This window comes from Numenius arquata, chromosome 2 (assembly GCF_964106895.1).
Source record: "Numenius arquata chromosome 2, bNumArq3.hap1.1, whole genome shotgun sequence".
Taxonomy (NCBI): domain Eukaryota; kingdom Metazoa; phylum Chordata; class Aves; order Charadriiformes; family Scolopacidae; genus Numenius; species Numenius arquata.
In genome coordinates, this window is record NC_133577.1 from 77,013,061 (window position 1) to 77,029,230 (window position 16,170).

General features: G+C 44.7%; 1 protein-coding gene across 1 annotated transcript; it reads left to right on the top strand.

The window, feature by feature from the left end:
- Positions 1–1,305: 1,305 nt before the first annotated feature.
- GRAP2 (GRB2 related adaptor protein 2) lies at positions 1,306–15,792 on the top strand. Its single transcript, XM_074168335.1, has 7 exons — positions 1,306–1,404; positions 4,462–4,553; positions 6,932–7,051; positions 8,806–8,974; positions 10,605–10,736; positions 12,965–13,084; positions 15,613–15,792. Exons 1-7 carry the CDS (start codon positions 1,327–1,329, stop codon positions 15,790–15,792), a joined length of 891 nt encoding a protein of 296 aa, XP_074024436.1. The 5' UTR covers positions 1,306–1,326.
- The last annotated feature ends 378 nt before the right edge of the window (positions 15,793–16,170 follow it).

Sequence of the window (16,170 nt, forward strand, 5' to 3'; positions counted from 1 at the left end):
TCAAAGGAGGAAGCTTACAGCAGGTATTGCAGAGAAGTCTGTGATTTTAAAGTGGCATAATTTTAGAGCTTGCTCAGTATCAGCACTTTATATTTTGGGGTTCTTGTCTCAGTTCTAACATTAGACAAGAAATAGTCAACCTAACTAGGGTTGTTCTTATGGTTTCTTACTAGGGCTTTCTGGTTTTTCTTAGGCCATAAAGTCTGGGTGTATTTGTGAGAGGTGAAGTTAGGTAATGGAATCTTTGGCTTCAGGATCATTGTTCGCTAACGAACCTAGCTCAATAATCGTAAAATTACTTCTATATTGGAGCTGTGTGATGGTCTTCACAAGCTGGGCTGCAAGAGCATGTACCAGCAGTGTACTTGCTTCTTGTGGCACTGCCTAGCTATTTCTTGTCTTGTCACTGTCAGCCTCACTGCTGGGCTGCAGGGTCTATGGAGCCAGCCATGGGAAATGAGTAGCTCTCTTGATTATAGAAGTGGTCCTGCTGGGGTACATCTGAGCTACATGAGCAGGAAGTGGTGAAGAAGCGAAGCTCATGTTGCTGCTTCCCCTGCCACATCTGCTGTGCTGATGAAAAGCGGGCTTTGGTTCGCAGGCTGTCTAGTACGTTTGAGGCTCCTGGGTTACCAACACTGAGGTAGGGTAAGTGCAGGCCTTAAATTTGTCAGTGCTACGTTTTCACTCTCTGCCTGCTCCACAATAGGGAATACAGCCTTTCAGCAAACAGTTTTTCTAGCTGAAAGTTGTGGTCACCCATGCTAAGCCATCACAGAGAAAAGACTCTTTCAACCTTCAGCATTGTGGCCCCTGTCCAAGAAACAATTACATTTATTGCAGGCTGTTCATTTTGTCTGCCATTTGTCTCGCTTTTGAGATAAAGAGTAAGTCATTGCAGAGGGCAAATGCATTCTTCTATTGCATATCAGAGTCACTTACTTTATTAGGAACTGTGACAGAGTAGTGGTTGGTCTATACAGAATTTTTTTTCCTTGCTACCAGTTTATTTGGGTGATGTGTGCAAAATTCTCCATGAGATTGCTGCAGAGAAAGGGATCTGTTGGAATAAGCACGCATACTGGGTTGTTCAAACTACTGACTTGAGCTAATTAATAGCCTCTTGGCCGTGCCATCTATTCTACCTGCTAATGTCTTTCCATGTCTAGTAAATAATGTCTACCAATAGTTGGCACATGCTCATGCACGCACAAATCACAGCATTGCCTATAAGCTTTCTAGAGGCTAGACTCAGCAGTCCCAGCAGCTCATAGATGTTGACAAGCATATACTTATTCCAGCTTTGCTCTTCCATCAAGACACAGTATGGAAGCCATCGCCAAGTTTGATTTCAGTGCTTCTGGAGAGGATGAGTTGAGCTTCCAGGCTGGGGATATGCTGAAGGTAAGTACAGCCCCAGACTTGACTAAACAGCATTTCTGAGGGTGCTGCCAGATCTTTCTATACTCCCATTTGCCTTGACAAAACTGACAGATACCTATAAACCTATAAACTGGGATAGAAATGCAGGATACTCATCTCCCATGGGGTTTGCTATAGGTCAACAAACAATTTACTAGTTGCTTGAGTCTTTGTCCACTTCATTTGATTTTAGGTCCATAAACTATGAATTTAGTTGCCCTACAGTCCTCCAGTAGTCAGCAGGGAAGGAAAAGTACCTTTGCTGAGGCAGAGATCCAGTTCTTCGGTAGACAGATTTTGAGGGTCCTGTCTGTTTTCATTGATTATACAGGTCTAGAGTGACTACATTTAGGATATGTCTAAAGGCAGGAAGGATGAGTGTGGCCCAGAGAGATTGCTGTCTTCCTTATTTCCAGCTCTTAAACTGTTTAAAAGATAGTTATCATGCATTATAGAACTTATGTCTAACTTTTCACTGTAAGTAATTACTGTTAGTTGCCACAGGGGTTTTAGGCAATTGCAAATAGAAGAGGAAAAGTCCATGAGACAGTCTGTTACACACGTAATGTAAGAGTTTAAGAGGTCCTGGGCTAATAATATTATATACACCCTTGCAGGAATTTAGCATTGAGGGAATGGCAGAAGTGGAGTTGGTCATAGGCAATGCAGAGCATGTGAGAGTCTCTTTAAAGCCAATTTGCATGTGTTATGGTAGAACAGTTCTTGTTAACCCTACCAAAGTCCCACAGATGAAGTCACACACTGCTCCACCCTAATTATTTATCCACTTCTCAGCCCCTAGCATAGCTGTTCTGGTTCAGTTGAAAATGCCTGAGTGTAACTCCTCTCTAAGGCCTTAACTCCTCCACTGTCCAAAGAGATGATGTACAACAATGGATTTAAACCCTTGTTTGGCCAGGGAGCCTTTTCTACCTCCCTGTACAGTCCCAGCTCTTCCAGTTAATAAGAAGATATTGGGTCTCAACCTTGCCTCTTCCATCACCAGCATTTTTTATTTTATTGGCCTTTTAATCCTTGAAGCTTAGACACAGCTGATGGCATCCAGAACTCATTAAGATCAAATACTAGTTTTTTCCAGAGAGCTATGAGAAGGTTCTGGGGAAATCACTGCCTCTCTTCAGTGTAGATGAACACTCTCATTTGTAATTCTTCCTTAGGTCAAAAGAAGTCTCCATGCCCTTATTGTCCTATGATCTTTACCTGATAGCTTGTTCCTCAAGAGAATGTGGTTTCATCAAGTCCCTGGCTGGGATGACAGTGTTGGCCAGATCACTTTTCCTTCTGTTCCTCGATTTCCTTTCCTGTAAAATCATTTTAAGCTAGAGCTTCCCCCAAAGCATGTTGGAAGCTACTGATGAAAAGTGTCAAATAACACTACACATCGGTATTATTATTCTTTGCTACTAGAGTTCACTACCAGAAAAGTCAGACTGCCTCTTGCTTTAATGTCCTTGAGGTAAACAAAATAACACCTCAGCCGCCCAAGCTGTAGTAACAGTAAATTAACCTGAGTAACATCTCTCTTCTGGCATATGCACACATACGTTCATACCCCATCATGAGCCCCCTCCTGCTGCTTGCACAACCTGCTGGCTGTCTTTTCTGATTTATAAAGGAGATAAGATTAACAGTATTGATGTAGAGATTAGAAAACAGGAAACATGAGGCCCTCAACCAACAGTGACAGGAGGAAATCCACCCTCTCACCCCCCCCCTACATCCTTCTCTGAGAGGATGACACACTGAGAGAAACCTGCCAGCCCTGCACCAAGAACCAGCAGGTGGGTCTTTCTGGAAACCTTGCTGCCAACAGAGCAGGGCCTAAGCATGAGCAGGGAAGCATATATATATATATTTATACATATATATATACAAGCAGGGAATTCCACAGCTTTCTATTCCTCAACCATTCTGTATCCAAATGGATAAAAAAGGCCTACATGGCAGGCAAGGCAATGGAGAATCGGCCCCAGAGACAGTAGCATCCTGTTGCCAACACCAAGCAGTTAGAACGTGCATTAGGCTTCCAAAAATATGAGACGGGTTTACAAAACAACTATTATTATTATTAACCATAGATTTTAAATTAAGTCTTTTCCACTTGCTTTCTCCTTTTAAAACTGTCATGGCTCATGCTTTCAGGCTCCTCTCCAAAACCAGCGAGAAATGAAACATTCTATTTCATAAAATGGAGTTCTGTCCCAGGAGCTGGAATGTCAAACTAAACACCAAAGACCGCAACATTTGCAGTAAAATCACAATGTGGTTGTATCCCTGTCCTCTCTCCTCTAGCTTAGGGCTGTACCATCAGCCAGGGAGCAGTGAATTTGGGCAGTCCCTGGTCAGCAGTGCAGTCCCTAAGGACTGTTACAGTCAACATTAATGTGAGCACACTTGAAGCTGCTCCAGTGTGCACTGTGGGCTGGCTGCCTGCTATCCTACAATCTCTTAAAGTGTAATAGTGGCTTTAAAATACTTTTTGCCTCTCTTTTATCTACCTTGGCAAAGCTCAGGGCAGCTAAATAATCTCTTGCGAAATGGGAGCACATGGTGACATCTGTGGAGTCATAATGCACGCACGGAGAGATATAGCTGTATATCCCTCCATACCTGTCAGCGGAGTTTTCACAGATGTCTTTTTCTCCCTTGTGAAACTGAGATGCTCCAGTACCAACTATTAAAAGCAGCACAGAGAACTCCTTAAACCCATACTAGGTCCTTCAGAGCTGAATTTCTCCATTTCACAGGCATCAGAGAAATGCAGACAGCATCCCCAGCCACTTGGACAGGCATTCAGATGAAGGCATAAAGTTAACAGGCAATCCCTCTAATTCTGCTTGGCCTCCTTTATTGCTTTGTTTGCTCTGAAGTGGTCATCAGCCACTAACCTTGCTGCACGGTGGGTGGGAAGTAAAGCATATGTGGAGTTCGCTTCTGTTCTTACAGGAAATTCTAGAATCTTGGCTACTTTTGCCTTTCTCGGGAGACACATTTATTCCATCCATCTCTCCATTGTAGGTTTTGAGCTCCCAGGAAGAGTGGTACAAGGCTGAGCTCAGAAGTCAAGAGGGCTACGTTCCTAAGAACTTCATTGATTTTCACGTTCCCCCGTAAGTGTGACAGAAACTGTGTGCACCACCATTGCACGTTTCCACAGAGTGCTGGCAAGAGCATGCGTGCGTGCACGCACAAAGGATGACATGACGGAGGAAGCACTGGTTATAACATCCTACAGTTTAAGGCTAGCAAGGATTGCCATAATGCTGTACTAAGTTCTGCCAGCGCACCTTATTTCTACCCTGAAGCATCCTCTGTTCTTTCAGAGCTGAGTGGTTCTCAGTGCTGTCTGTCACTCCCAAGTGACTCCTTTGTTCCTGTTGCTCAGAGGGATGTCGCTGGGATGTGGCAGGAACTGCATTTAGATCTCCTCGGACAGAAGGAGAATAGTCACGATGTGAAGTCTTGGCAACAGAGACACAGGCTGAGCACAAAAGGAAGAGCAAGAGATCTCTCTGAAAATGAATTATAAAAATGTAATTCCCTCCCCTCCCCCCCCCCCCCTCCGCCCGCCCCTTAACTACATCAACTCCCTTTTCCCAAGCCTGCCATCTGCATTCCCTCCCCCTGCCAAAGTGCATGTGAGTTCCTCTGGATGCACTAGAGGTCAGTGCAGTGCTACACGAAATGTGACAGCTGGTGTTACTCATGGACTGATGGAGATGATAGACCAGACATGCCGCCCTGCTCCCACACGCATGCTGACACACGCACACACACACACGCACCCTTCTCCACGTTTCGTGACTGCAAGCCCAAACATAGATCTGCCAGAGGACAGGCATACCTTCATTTCTCTCTTCCCACTGAGTAGATGGCCCTGGGCTTTCAGAAAGGACTGACAGGTGTTTAAATGCATGTTAAATGTGCTATTCAGCCCTGTGCCATAACTATGACAATGCACGGCATTTTTACAACCTTTTCCATTCTGTTGGCAGAAACACTCCCTGAAGCCCCTCTAAGTCTCCTCTTTTGAAAAAGTGCTGCAGCATTTGAGGAGAGAACAAGCAGAGCATGCCCAGTACTGCTAGCTCTAATAACACTGGTGCCCTGAGCAGGCAAACTAGGAGTATAGAGGGATTTTGAGGGTACAGATAAGTGCCACTGTCCCCTGTGGAGGTGGCACTTAAGAGCCCTTTAGGACATAAACCAGCCTGCTTGGCTGAGCTGAAGAACATTATTAGTTTGCTCTGTAAATACGAGTTTGTACTTCTGGGCCTCAGGGGGACGAGATCTCCCAGATAGTTGTTCTTGTTTGCTCTTTCACAGGGCTGTGGCATCAACAGGGATACTAGCAGCTTCTTTTTTCACACACATTTTTCTCATGATGCTTTGTCTGTGCAAGAGCTGTGAAGAAGTATTTCCACTTTGACGCTTTTCTAAGAGTAGCAGGTCTGCACTTTGAAGCAGTTCAGGCCAGATGCTAGAACCGGATGTAGGGAAGAAAGCTGTCTCCTATTTTTGATGAGCCGTTTTTTCCCATCTTTGTCTTGTTCAGTAATTGTTGAGACCAGTTATCAACGCTGATTAAAGTCTGATTTCCCTTTGCTGATGATACATAGATGATGTATCATTAGCACATGATGTACATGTGATGATAGTAGGGAAAAGTATAACAACACTCAAAAGTGGAAGTGACAGAGCTTATGAAACTATCAGTCCTTAATTTTAATGCAGTACAGGCAATTGAGCATTACGTAAAGGCGGAAGACTGCAGATTGTAGATCTTATTAACTGTGGAGTGGACATATATGAGTGTACACGATTTTTTTTCTCTACTGAAAAATTCCTATTGACACTGTATTATTTTACTGTTTATGGTGACTTTCTCATTATTTGTCCAGTGCCTTAGAGTATTGTTTGTTATGCCTGGCTAAATTTACATAAGTGTGCTTATGTATTCAGTGTTTCTGCGATTTTGTGGTATTATAACTCTTGCAGGAACCAATTTATTAGTACTAAAACTTTCATGGCTTGCTTCTGCTAAAAATTTATGTGTGTCCCTTGCAATATATCCATCATAGTCCAGTAATTTTCAATGTTTACCAAAAGCAATTTGATATATATGTCAGAGAATTATGTATATATACATGTGCATTTGTAATTTAAAATTTCTTTGACTAACACCTTACTGTACTATGCCTGTAATTACAGTTTCAGCTGAGTGCTGCTTCTTAGCAGGCCAAAGCTTGCATTGTTTTCTTTGCATTTACATGCTTTTACTACTCAAAGAAAATGGTCTGCACCCATCAAAACCCTGTACCTTAGCATGTACATGGCCACCGGGAGTAGTCATGTGGGCACCTCTGAGTCTTTTGTTTTGTCTTTCCTCCGCCCTGCTTATTCACGTTCTCCCTACCCTCAACTTTTTTGTTCCTTACCTTAATTCACCTTCCTTATTCACGTGTCCATGATTTTTCCCACTTGACAGCTGGTTTGATGAGAGGATATCCCGCCATGAAGCAGAGAACATCCTTATGAGCAAAGGAGTTGGCTCCTTCATCGTCCGAGCCAGTCAGAACTCTCACGGTGACTTCTCCATCTCTGTCAGGTATCTGCTTCTCACAGCATTTTCTTGCTTCTTTTCCTGTTTAATGGTGTCCCTGGCTTCCTCTTGACATGATTCCTAATGTGATGTAGCCTCTTGGGAAGTTTCCATGCTGCCAGTCACTGGCAGTGCTGCTGTGTTGTGAATGAGAACAAATTAGGCATCTGCTTCCCAAATGTTTCTGCCTCTTTTCAAGGGACACAGTGAATGCCCCATTCCAAAGCTGCATCCCTTGGCGACCTGTTTCTCTGAAAGAGCTGCAGCAAAGCAGAGCGGTACGTGAGATGTCTCCCACAGTGCAAAACATGTGCCTTCCATTTTTTTTTATTTCCCTGACAGCTCTGGTTACTGAATTGAGGAATTCCACTACTACCCATTAAGAGATGACTATTATATTGTTAACTTATTTCCCACAGGTCACTAAACAGCCATTGGACAGGAATGGCTTTTAGATGCTTGCAGCCCAGCTGCATTTCAGCAACTTATTGTAGCCCAGCCCTTCTCCAGAGCATTTGCTTCCAAGCAAAGCTCTTAAATCAGAAAGTTGGTTTCCCAGTTTTCAGTCAAAAAATTGATAACCAGTTTTAAATTAGAGTAGCGCTTAGCAATGTCTTTTCCAAGCAGTGTGCACTTTCTGATTCAGGGAGCTCAAAAAGCATCTGGGAGGAATGCAGGAAAACATTCTGGCTACATCTACGCCAGTAAACACCAATAAACTAAGTACAGTTAGGCTCTTTCTCTGGCCCTGAGGTCAAGAAATGTGGCAGAGCTCAGATCCATGTGGCTAAACCTTCTTTACCCTCCAGAACAGAATAGCTGTTTTTAAGCAGCTCTTTGCAAACAGTTCCTGGTCCACTCTGTCCCCCTAACGGTGGCTTAGCACTATCTAGGGGAGGGCTTTTTGGTTTAGACCAAAACCACGCTAACACTTTAACTTATGTGACTATAGCACTCCAGGACAGCACTCAGTCCCTACCTGGTCCCTGTTAAGTTTGTGCAGATGTAGCCTCTGAGATAAGTTCCTGGAGTTGCACAGAGCAAGGAGCTGCGTACCAAAACCAGATCACATCTGGTGCAGAGAAGAATTGTCCAATCAGACAAGAGGAAAGATGAGGGGAGTTACAGGGGGGAAGCAGGGGCAGAAGGTTGAGGCTTAATTTGGTTTGCAACAGGAAATAATAATTCCTTCTTTTTTTTTTTTTTCTTTTGGGTAGGGAGAATAACCAGTAGTAATGATACTACACTAGATATTATACAATTATAAAACTCAGTGTATGACTTCATGTGACTGTGTCTGTATGTAGTGGTGATGCCTGTGGTGTGAAAAGGTATAATACATCTCTTATAGTCAGTGCAGACTGGATGTCAACAGGAACCTGCAGACGCTAGTGGGTAGGCTACAACTGCACCTTTGTCTCTCATAGAAATTATGGAATAAAGCTATTAGCTCTTTGTGGCCCTGAAAGCTCCTCTTGCCTTTATTTCAAAGGTGAGGCTTTAAAACCCTATGCTTTGTTCTGATAGTGCTTTGTGACTGGGGAGCCCTGCAGTGCTCCATGTTTTTAAGTTGATGAGTCTTTTGAAATACAGAGCCATATCTAGGTCCAGTACATGCAAGGACTGCCATTGCTTTACTTTCCAGATGTCTAGATTTGGCCAAGAAAGAAGCTTTGGTGCCCTTCTGGAAAAGACCTTTTTCAAAAAAATATAAAAGTGCAATCTGGTTGATGATCTCTTACTTTTCCAATTGGATCCAGGCATGAAGATGATGTGCAACACTTCAAAGTGATGAGGGATTCAAAGGGTAACTATTACTTGTGGACAGAGAAATTCCACTCGCTAAACAAGCTGGTGGACTACTACAAGACAACTTCCATCTCCAGGCAGAAGCAGATCTTCCTAAGGGACAACAGCCGAGAAGAGACGGTAAACACAAACTATCTTTAGGAGTTTCTCAGTAAGAAACCTTTCTGTGGAAGAAATTCAGACCATGAAAATGTCTTGGGGTTAAGGGGAGGGTCTGTCCTTGGAAACCCAGTCACATCACTACACTGGTGGGCCCTGCAACATAGATTTTTAGTGGATTCAGTGGTATGTACAGTTATATAATTGAGCAGAATTTTCTGATTCTGTTTTGGATAGCAACAGGCAGTGCTGCAAATCAGCATAGAGGTGCTTTGCTAAAGCTGTGCTAAGGCAGAGCTGAAATCCTAAGATGCCTTACACATCCTTATTGAAATGCCTAAATTTCATAAGGGCAGGTACACAGCTGACTGGTAGGTTGTGTCTGAGAAGAATTTGAGTCTGGTTTCCTAGTGTCCTTGAATGTACTCAGAGTGCAGCTGTTATTACAGTTGAAAGTTTGGCTGTTCAGAAGAATCGTCCATCTTCTGTTACCTAGCAAACACAGTAAGGAGCGTGGAGGAACCAAGAGCAGAACCAGGAGCACTGACTGGTAGGAACTGAAAAGTACTGCTGAGAAGAACATCGCAGACATGGGAACAAGCTGTGCACTCGGGGAAGTTGTAGTAGATGTTTGAGAAGGCATAGGAATCCCAGTCCAATGAAGCCCTGGTTTTGTGCCAGGAGAACAAGCAAATGACATAGTAGAGACTGCTATGCTTGCACACATAGTGCTGGGAGTGAACATGCCTGGTCACTGCAGTAACAAAAGTCCTGCTTTACTGGGAAACGGATTCTGGTATTAAATTACCAGGATGTGCAGGTAGAGGCAAAGCAGAAAATACGTGACTTGCTCACTGCAGCAGTAAAGTTTTATAGTCTGCATGTGGGTCATTCGTGCTGGCTCCAAAAGAGAGATGATTTATTTTTCATTCTGAAAAAGGGGCTTGTATTGTTGTCTCATTCTAGACCTCTTATGCAGAGCTTTAAAAATGCATTAGTAAGGTATAAAACAGAGGCTATGAGAGAGATCACAGCAAAGAATTGTCTGGGGAGGGAGAAAGGAAGACGGTATGCATGTACATCAGTAAAACAACCTGTTTGGTCTGACTGTGAGCAGGAAGGGGAAGGGGAAGGGAAAGGGAACAGCATTTGCTCCAAGATGCAGACAGGCAAATGAAAGAACAGGAGTCAAGTTTGCTTTGGCAAACACTCTGTACATTTGCTATGGTAATGGGCTTAGCAGGGTATGTTTAGCACTCGTCACAGCGGGGTTTCTGTTCACAATTCAAATTTCTAGATGCTACAGCCGTATGATAGAATGATAGTAATATACAGATTTCAGTGCAGAGAAAAATGAAGTCCAAGGGCAGTTATTTCCAAAAAGAGCTTGGGTCCTGTGATGGTCCTCACATCACCCCAGCACCTCCCCTTAGTATCCATTCTTCAGATGGGTAACGGCTATGACAAAGATCTAAAATATGGGATTCGTGATTTGTCATTCTGTTCAGAGGGGCAGGAGCTTTCCTTTGGAAAAGACACCAAGGTAAAGGGTGTAGTGGTAGTGATCCATGTGCAACAATTGCTAAGCTTCAGTCAAGGATGTGGTGGAAAGCCAAACCTGACCTCACTTTTGTGATCTTTCTTCCATCAGGAGAGGCGTGGTGGGAGCCTGGAACGGATGGCCCGGGAAGGATTCTACCTGGGAGGAGCAGCTGGAGAAGATCATTCTTCTGTATCCAAGAGATACGTGGAGCATCCTATCCCCATACTGCAGCAGCAACAGGTACTGCCAGGAACAAGGGGCTAGGACATCAAGCCCAGGCACATGGAACATTTGCCTTAATTGCTTAGTAACAAGTGAACGGTCACTTTGTCAAAAATCTGCGACCCTGAACCTGCTTTAGGAGCAGAGTCAGTTAGGTCTTCATATGGAAGTAGCAGCAATGATGGTGTCAGCCTGGGGAGCTCTTTTGATGTGTAATAAATACGTGGGCTTTTATTTAACTCTGTGATCCATGACTGATTGACAAACCAGCAAAAAATAGAAGTCAGTGTACAGTGGCCCTTTCACTGGGAACCTAGGAGTAATCCTAGGGAGTTCTGTGTGCTTCAAGGAAAACAAGGAATGGTGTCATGTTCTTGCTTTGTGTAGGAAAGGACATAAAGTATCATCCAGTGAGAGTGCAGAAAAACACTCCCAAATCTTGCACACACATACATGGTTTCAGGAACTCCTCTCTAGTCTGTAGGCCAATTGAAACTTACTGCTCATTTCTTTTTTCTGAGTTATGCTACTGACATTCAGCACCACAAAATACATTGCAGATGAGAAATGACTGTGGTAACCCAGGAGAGTTTGGTTTCTTTCAGAACATTTCTCCTCCCTGTTCTGGGCTCTCTCTGCACTCTTTCATCATGTTGCATCCCTGATGTGTGAGGTTTCTTTACTCCTTTGCATAGGAATGGAGAGGATAACAGCAGTACCTGGTGCTGCCTTCAAAGTTCTTTCTGATTAATTTTGGGTGAAATAGTTTTCCTGGGGTTGGCTCATGTCTCTAGCTAGAGACAGCGTAGCATCATCCAAGGAAAGGGCTTGTCCTACTGGAGGGAAGAAATCCAAAACCACATCACTTAAGGCATAAGATGCTATTCCCATATAGCAAGACCAGGGACAATCATGAAATGGCTGTTCTCCCATCCGACAAGCAGTGTTGCATGTCATTGAGCTGCTGATGGAATAATACAGCTTCTGAGAAAGCTGAGGGTCTGCACTGTTTGGAGCACAGTCTATGCATGAATCACATTCGATACAGAAGAGAAACACTCATAGGAGTGAATTGTCCATGTAGTACGTCTTGCAGCTGCAAAGCCTCACTTTCTGGCAGGGCCAGGTGAGGTGCAAATTGTGCTTCAGCCTCAGGCAGCCTCAGCATCACCCCTTGGGGGTTGGACTAGATGATCTCCAGAAGTCCCTTCCAACCCCATGTGATTTCGTGATACAGAGGAACAAATTGCACAGCAACCTTTTAGGCTGAGAAAAGTGCAAGTGAGACTAAAGAAGCTTTTGGAAGAGTGCAAGAAAGGAAGCAGCAAGACGGAGATGACAAAAGCTGTGTACAAGCAACAGCAAGTACAAGCTGTTGTTCTTCCTTCTCTCTGTTGACACAGCTGATCAGACCCGGTGTTACTGAAGCACTGCTGCAACCTGAGCTAACATGATAACAGATTCTGTCACACCGTTATCATAAAAAACCTTAGTGCATGCACTAAGGGCCTGGAGGAATGAAGACACTCAGCACCTCTCACTGTGCAGACAAAAGAGAACTTGCTGCCTAGATCTTGCCTAGTTCCTCTCTATCTGTCTGGGCTGATTTGCGTTGATATAACTTCAGCTATGTGGTCATATGGCTTTTTTTCTTTGAACCTGATTTTGTCTTTCTCCTCTTTGGTTAATTGGTCTACTGGATTCTCAGACTTGCTCCCTGCCCTGTACAGCCTGGAACAGCCCAAATAAAAGTTAAAGCGGTGAGTCCTCAGACATACAGTTGGCTGCATCAGCATCACTGCCATTCCACCAGCATATGGGACAGAGGAAGAGCAAGGAGTGGGCAGGACTAGGGCATAATAACTCCAGATAGGCAAAACTTCCCTTGGCAAGCATGGCTTTTCACCTGTGAGTTAGAACAGCCTTAGTTTTTCCTCCAAAAGTCCCAGAGGTCAAAAAAGCCCCTCTCTGACCACTTTTCCCAGCAGCTGTGGAAGACAGCTGAGGACAGTCAACTTTCAGCTTCTAAGAAGAAAAATCCAAAATAAAACAGTCTAAGGTGACTTCTTCCGTGAGGGGCATTGCTTGCAGGACTACTTCCACACAGGGACATTTTGGAAGCAGACATCTAAAATTATTTACTTTGGGATTGAAACCTGACTCACTGGCCACTATTGGCTCTTTTATACATCTCATTTATACATCTCGGCATATTCATGACTTTTCTCTTGCTGTTGTCTTTCTAGGATAGATATGGTGGGAGTCTGGACAGGAAAGATGGGCTGCACGGACTGAGGGATTACAGCCAAGGAAGCACAGCAGCTATGCAACGGAGACATACAGACCCACTGCACCAGCAGACACCGGTAGGTGATGTACCTGGAAGTCCCCATCTGCACAACTCAATGTGTAAGCTCAATGTGTGCAATGTCACCTGCACAGAGGTTGCATGACTAATAGTATATTAAGCCTGTTGGCTTAATCTCAGAAGATGTTTCTGAATCTCAAGACTCTATCCCAGGCACTCGCAGGGTAGGACTATGGTGTTATATGAGCACAGCTGTAGGACCGCTCTCAAGGCCAGTCTCGGTTAACATGCAGACTTAGTAGAAGAGGGAACTTAGCACGAGCTCAACATAACTGGTATCTGGGACATGGTGAATGAGCCCAAGCTCACCCATGGGTTTGGATCAAGCACGGGTCCAGTCCAGCAGAAGACATTTCTGAAAACCTAATGATCTTTCCTAGAAGGGCTTCACGTCCACTGATGCGAGGGACTATCAAGTATCCTTGCCACCACAGCTAGGCCTTCCTAAGCACAGTAGCTAGATGTACAGTACTCTTTAAGTTCTATGGAGAGTTGCCTCATGATACGGTGCCATTCTACAGCAGTTTCTGTCTTGCAACGTGCTTGTAGTCACACTTTCTCTTCCAACACCTTTTGTTTCAGTCCTGAGGAGACCTGTCATGGCTCAGTTTTTCTTGTCTGCACCTAGCACATTCTCTCAAACCTACTATGCCATCAAAGTGGGACTTCCTTACCTGTCACCCTTATCTGTCAGAGCCTCTTAGCACAGTGTATGTGGGCAGGATCCAGCTATGTCTCTGCAGATGTGTCAGACCGCTCCCCTAACTGGATCCATACCTGGCAGTTGACCTTAAGTAACCACCTGCTCAGCAAATTCCCACTATGTGAATGTCTGCATTAGAGCACAATGTCTTTCCCTGCCTCAGCCCATGATTCCACTGCCAATTCCAAAGTATTTCTCCATCAGCTCCAAGGAGTGTAACCTAAGGCACGCTCCTATTCCTTGAGGAAATCTTAGCCCAGAACCACCACAGAATCTAGATCCAAGGAGAGAAGGGAAGGACAGCAGAACTTTCTCAAGTGTCAGAGAAAAAGGACAGATTGGATTAGGAAATGTGGAACAAACTGGGAAACAGGGACATGCCTCCTTTGAGCAAAAGCTACAAATCTTTGTTATAATCCAGCTCAAAATACAATGGCTTTTATCCCTCAGGGACTGTGGGAATGAATAAAAAATGCCCTTGCCTGCCACACCCCCTCAGTGATCTAGAAGCTACCAAACCCAATTATAGGAAGGTCTGTATGCCCACCCAAATAACTAGGAGCCATGTCTAAGCAGGGCCTTGAATGGAAGATTTAGCAAACATTGGTTTGTCTTCATCATCAGTGCCACAAAATATGCCTCCCAAATTGTACATGACCCGTAGTGTGGGTGCTACTGGTGGATGAAAAGCTGGACATGAGCCGGCAATGTGCGCTGGCAGCCCAGAAAGCCAACCACATCCTGTGCTGCGTCGAAAGAAGTGTGGCCAGCATGTTGAGGGAGGTGACTCTGCCCCTTTACTCTGCTCTGGTGAGACTCCACCTGGAATACTGTGTCCACCTCTGGAGTCCCCAGTACAGGAAAGACATAGACCTGTTTGAGCGGGTCCAGAGGAGGGCCACAAAAATGATCAGAGGGCTGGAGCGTCTGTTCTATGAAGACAGGCTGAGAGAGTTGGGGTTGTTCAAGCTGGAGAAGAGAAGGCTCCAGGGAGACCTTATTGTGGCCTTTCAGTGCTTAAAGGGGGCTTAAAAGAAAGATGGGGACAAACTTTTTAGTAGGGTCTGCAGCAACAGGACAAGGGGTAAAGGTTTTTAAGTAAAAGAGGGTAGATTTAGACTAGATATAGGGAAGACATTTTTTATGATGAGGGTGGTGAAACACTGGAACAGGTTGCCCAGGGAGGTGGTAGATGCCCCATCCCTGGAACCATTCAAGGTCAGATTGGTCGGGGCCCTGAGCAACCTGATCTAGTTGAAGATGTCCCTGCTCATTACAGGAGGAATTAGACTAGATGACCTTTAAAGATCTCTTCCAACCCAAACTGTTTTATGATTCTATGTAATCATCATAGTCCTCTGCTGGCCAAGGACACATTTCTATACCCGTGTAAGCACCAGCTCAGCTCCCTAGAGCCATTCACTTACAGTGTACAGCCCAGCAGGATTCAGACAGGAGCTCTTCTCTGTGCTGGTTTCAAACATGGCTGCCGTGGCTGATCTTACAGGGCAGAAGAGACAGAGCCATGTGAACACTATTTCCTAAGGACTTGCTCTCAGTCTGACTTTTCACCTTGTGGTGCGAATACCCATGTATATACTGAGGCTGCTGAGAACCCAAGCACTGTCCCTTGGGTGTCCCAGTAAATTGGTCCCTCCTTCCTGGCATCTTGGCCACTTCCTGGTTTAATTGCAAGATGGTCTGAATTTCAGCATTGCTTAACCTCTCTTAGTGAACATCCTGGGGCATAAGAGGGGTGAGAGGAGGATGGACTTTAAGAGTTGTGGCTCATTGTTGCCTGCTTGTTTCTGTCTCCTTTCCAGCGAACGCTATGGGTCCGTGCCTTGTACGACTTTGATGCTTTGGAGCATGACGAGCTGGGCTTCCGCAGCGGAGACATCTTAGAGGTCCTGGACAGCTCCAACCCATCATGGTGGAAAGGACGTCTGCGTGGGGAACTGGGTCTCTTCCCTGCCAACTATGTTACACCGGTGCCCCTGTGAGGGCACCGTATGTCCCAGAAGGCCATATTGGAGCTGCTCTTCTGACATGACAGGGACAGAGAGGGAGTGCATCTTCCCTTGCCCCCAGGACACATGGTGGTTTTGGTTTTGTCTTAATTTATTGGCAATTGATCTTTGGAAGTGTTGGTATGAAAGGGAACCCTTTGAAGGGATAGGAATTTTTTACCCTATTTTTCACATCTATGAAGCAAAAATCATGGACTGTTGATTGAGACCTTGCTGGATCCTCCCTGCCCTGTCTCTTTGGCTAAGTATTGATATCTTCCTGCCATTAGGTTTGTTCTGTGGAAATGCACCTCAGAGAAGTCAGACTTCAGTATTCAGGTAGCCCTATCCTTTCCTTTTCGATCTGGTAGC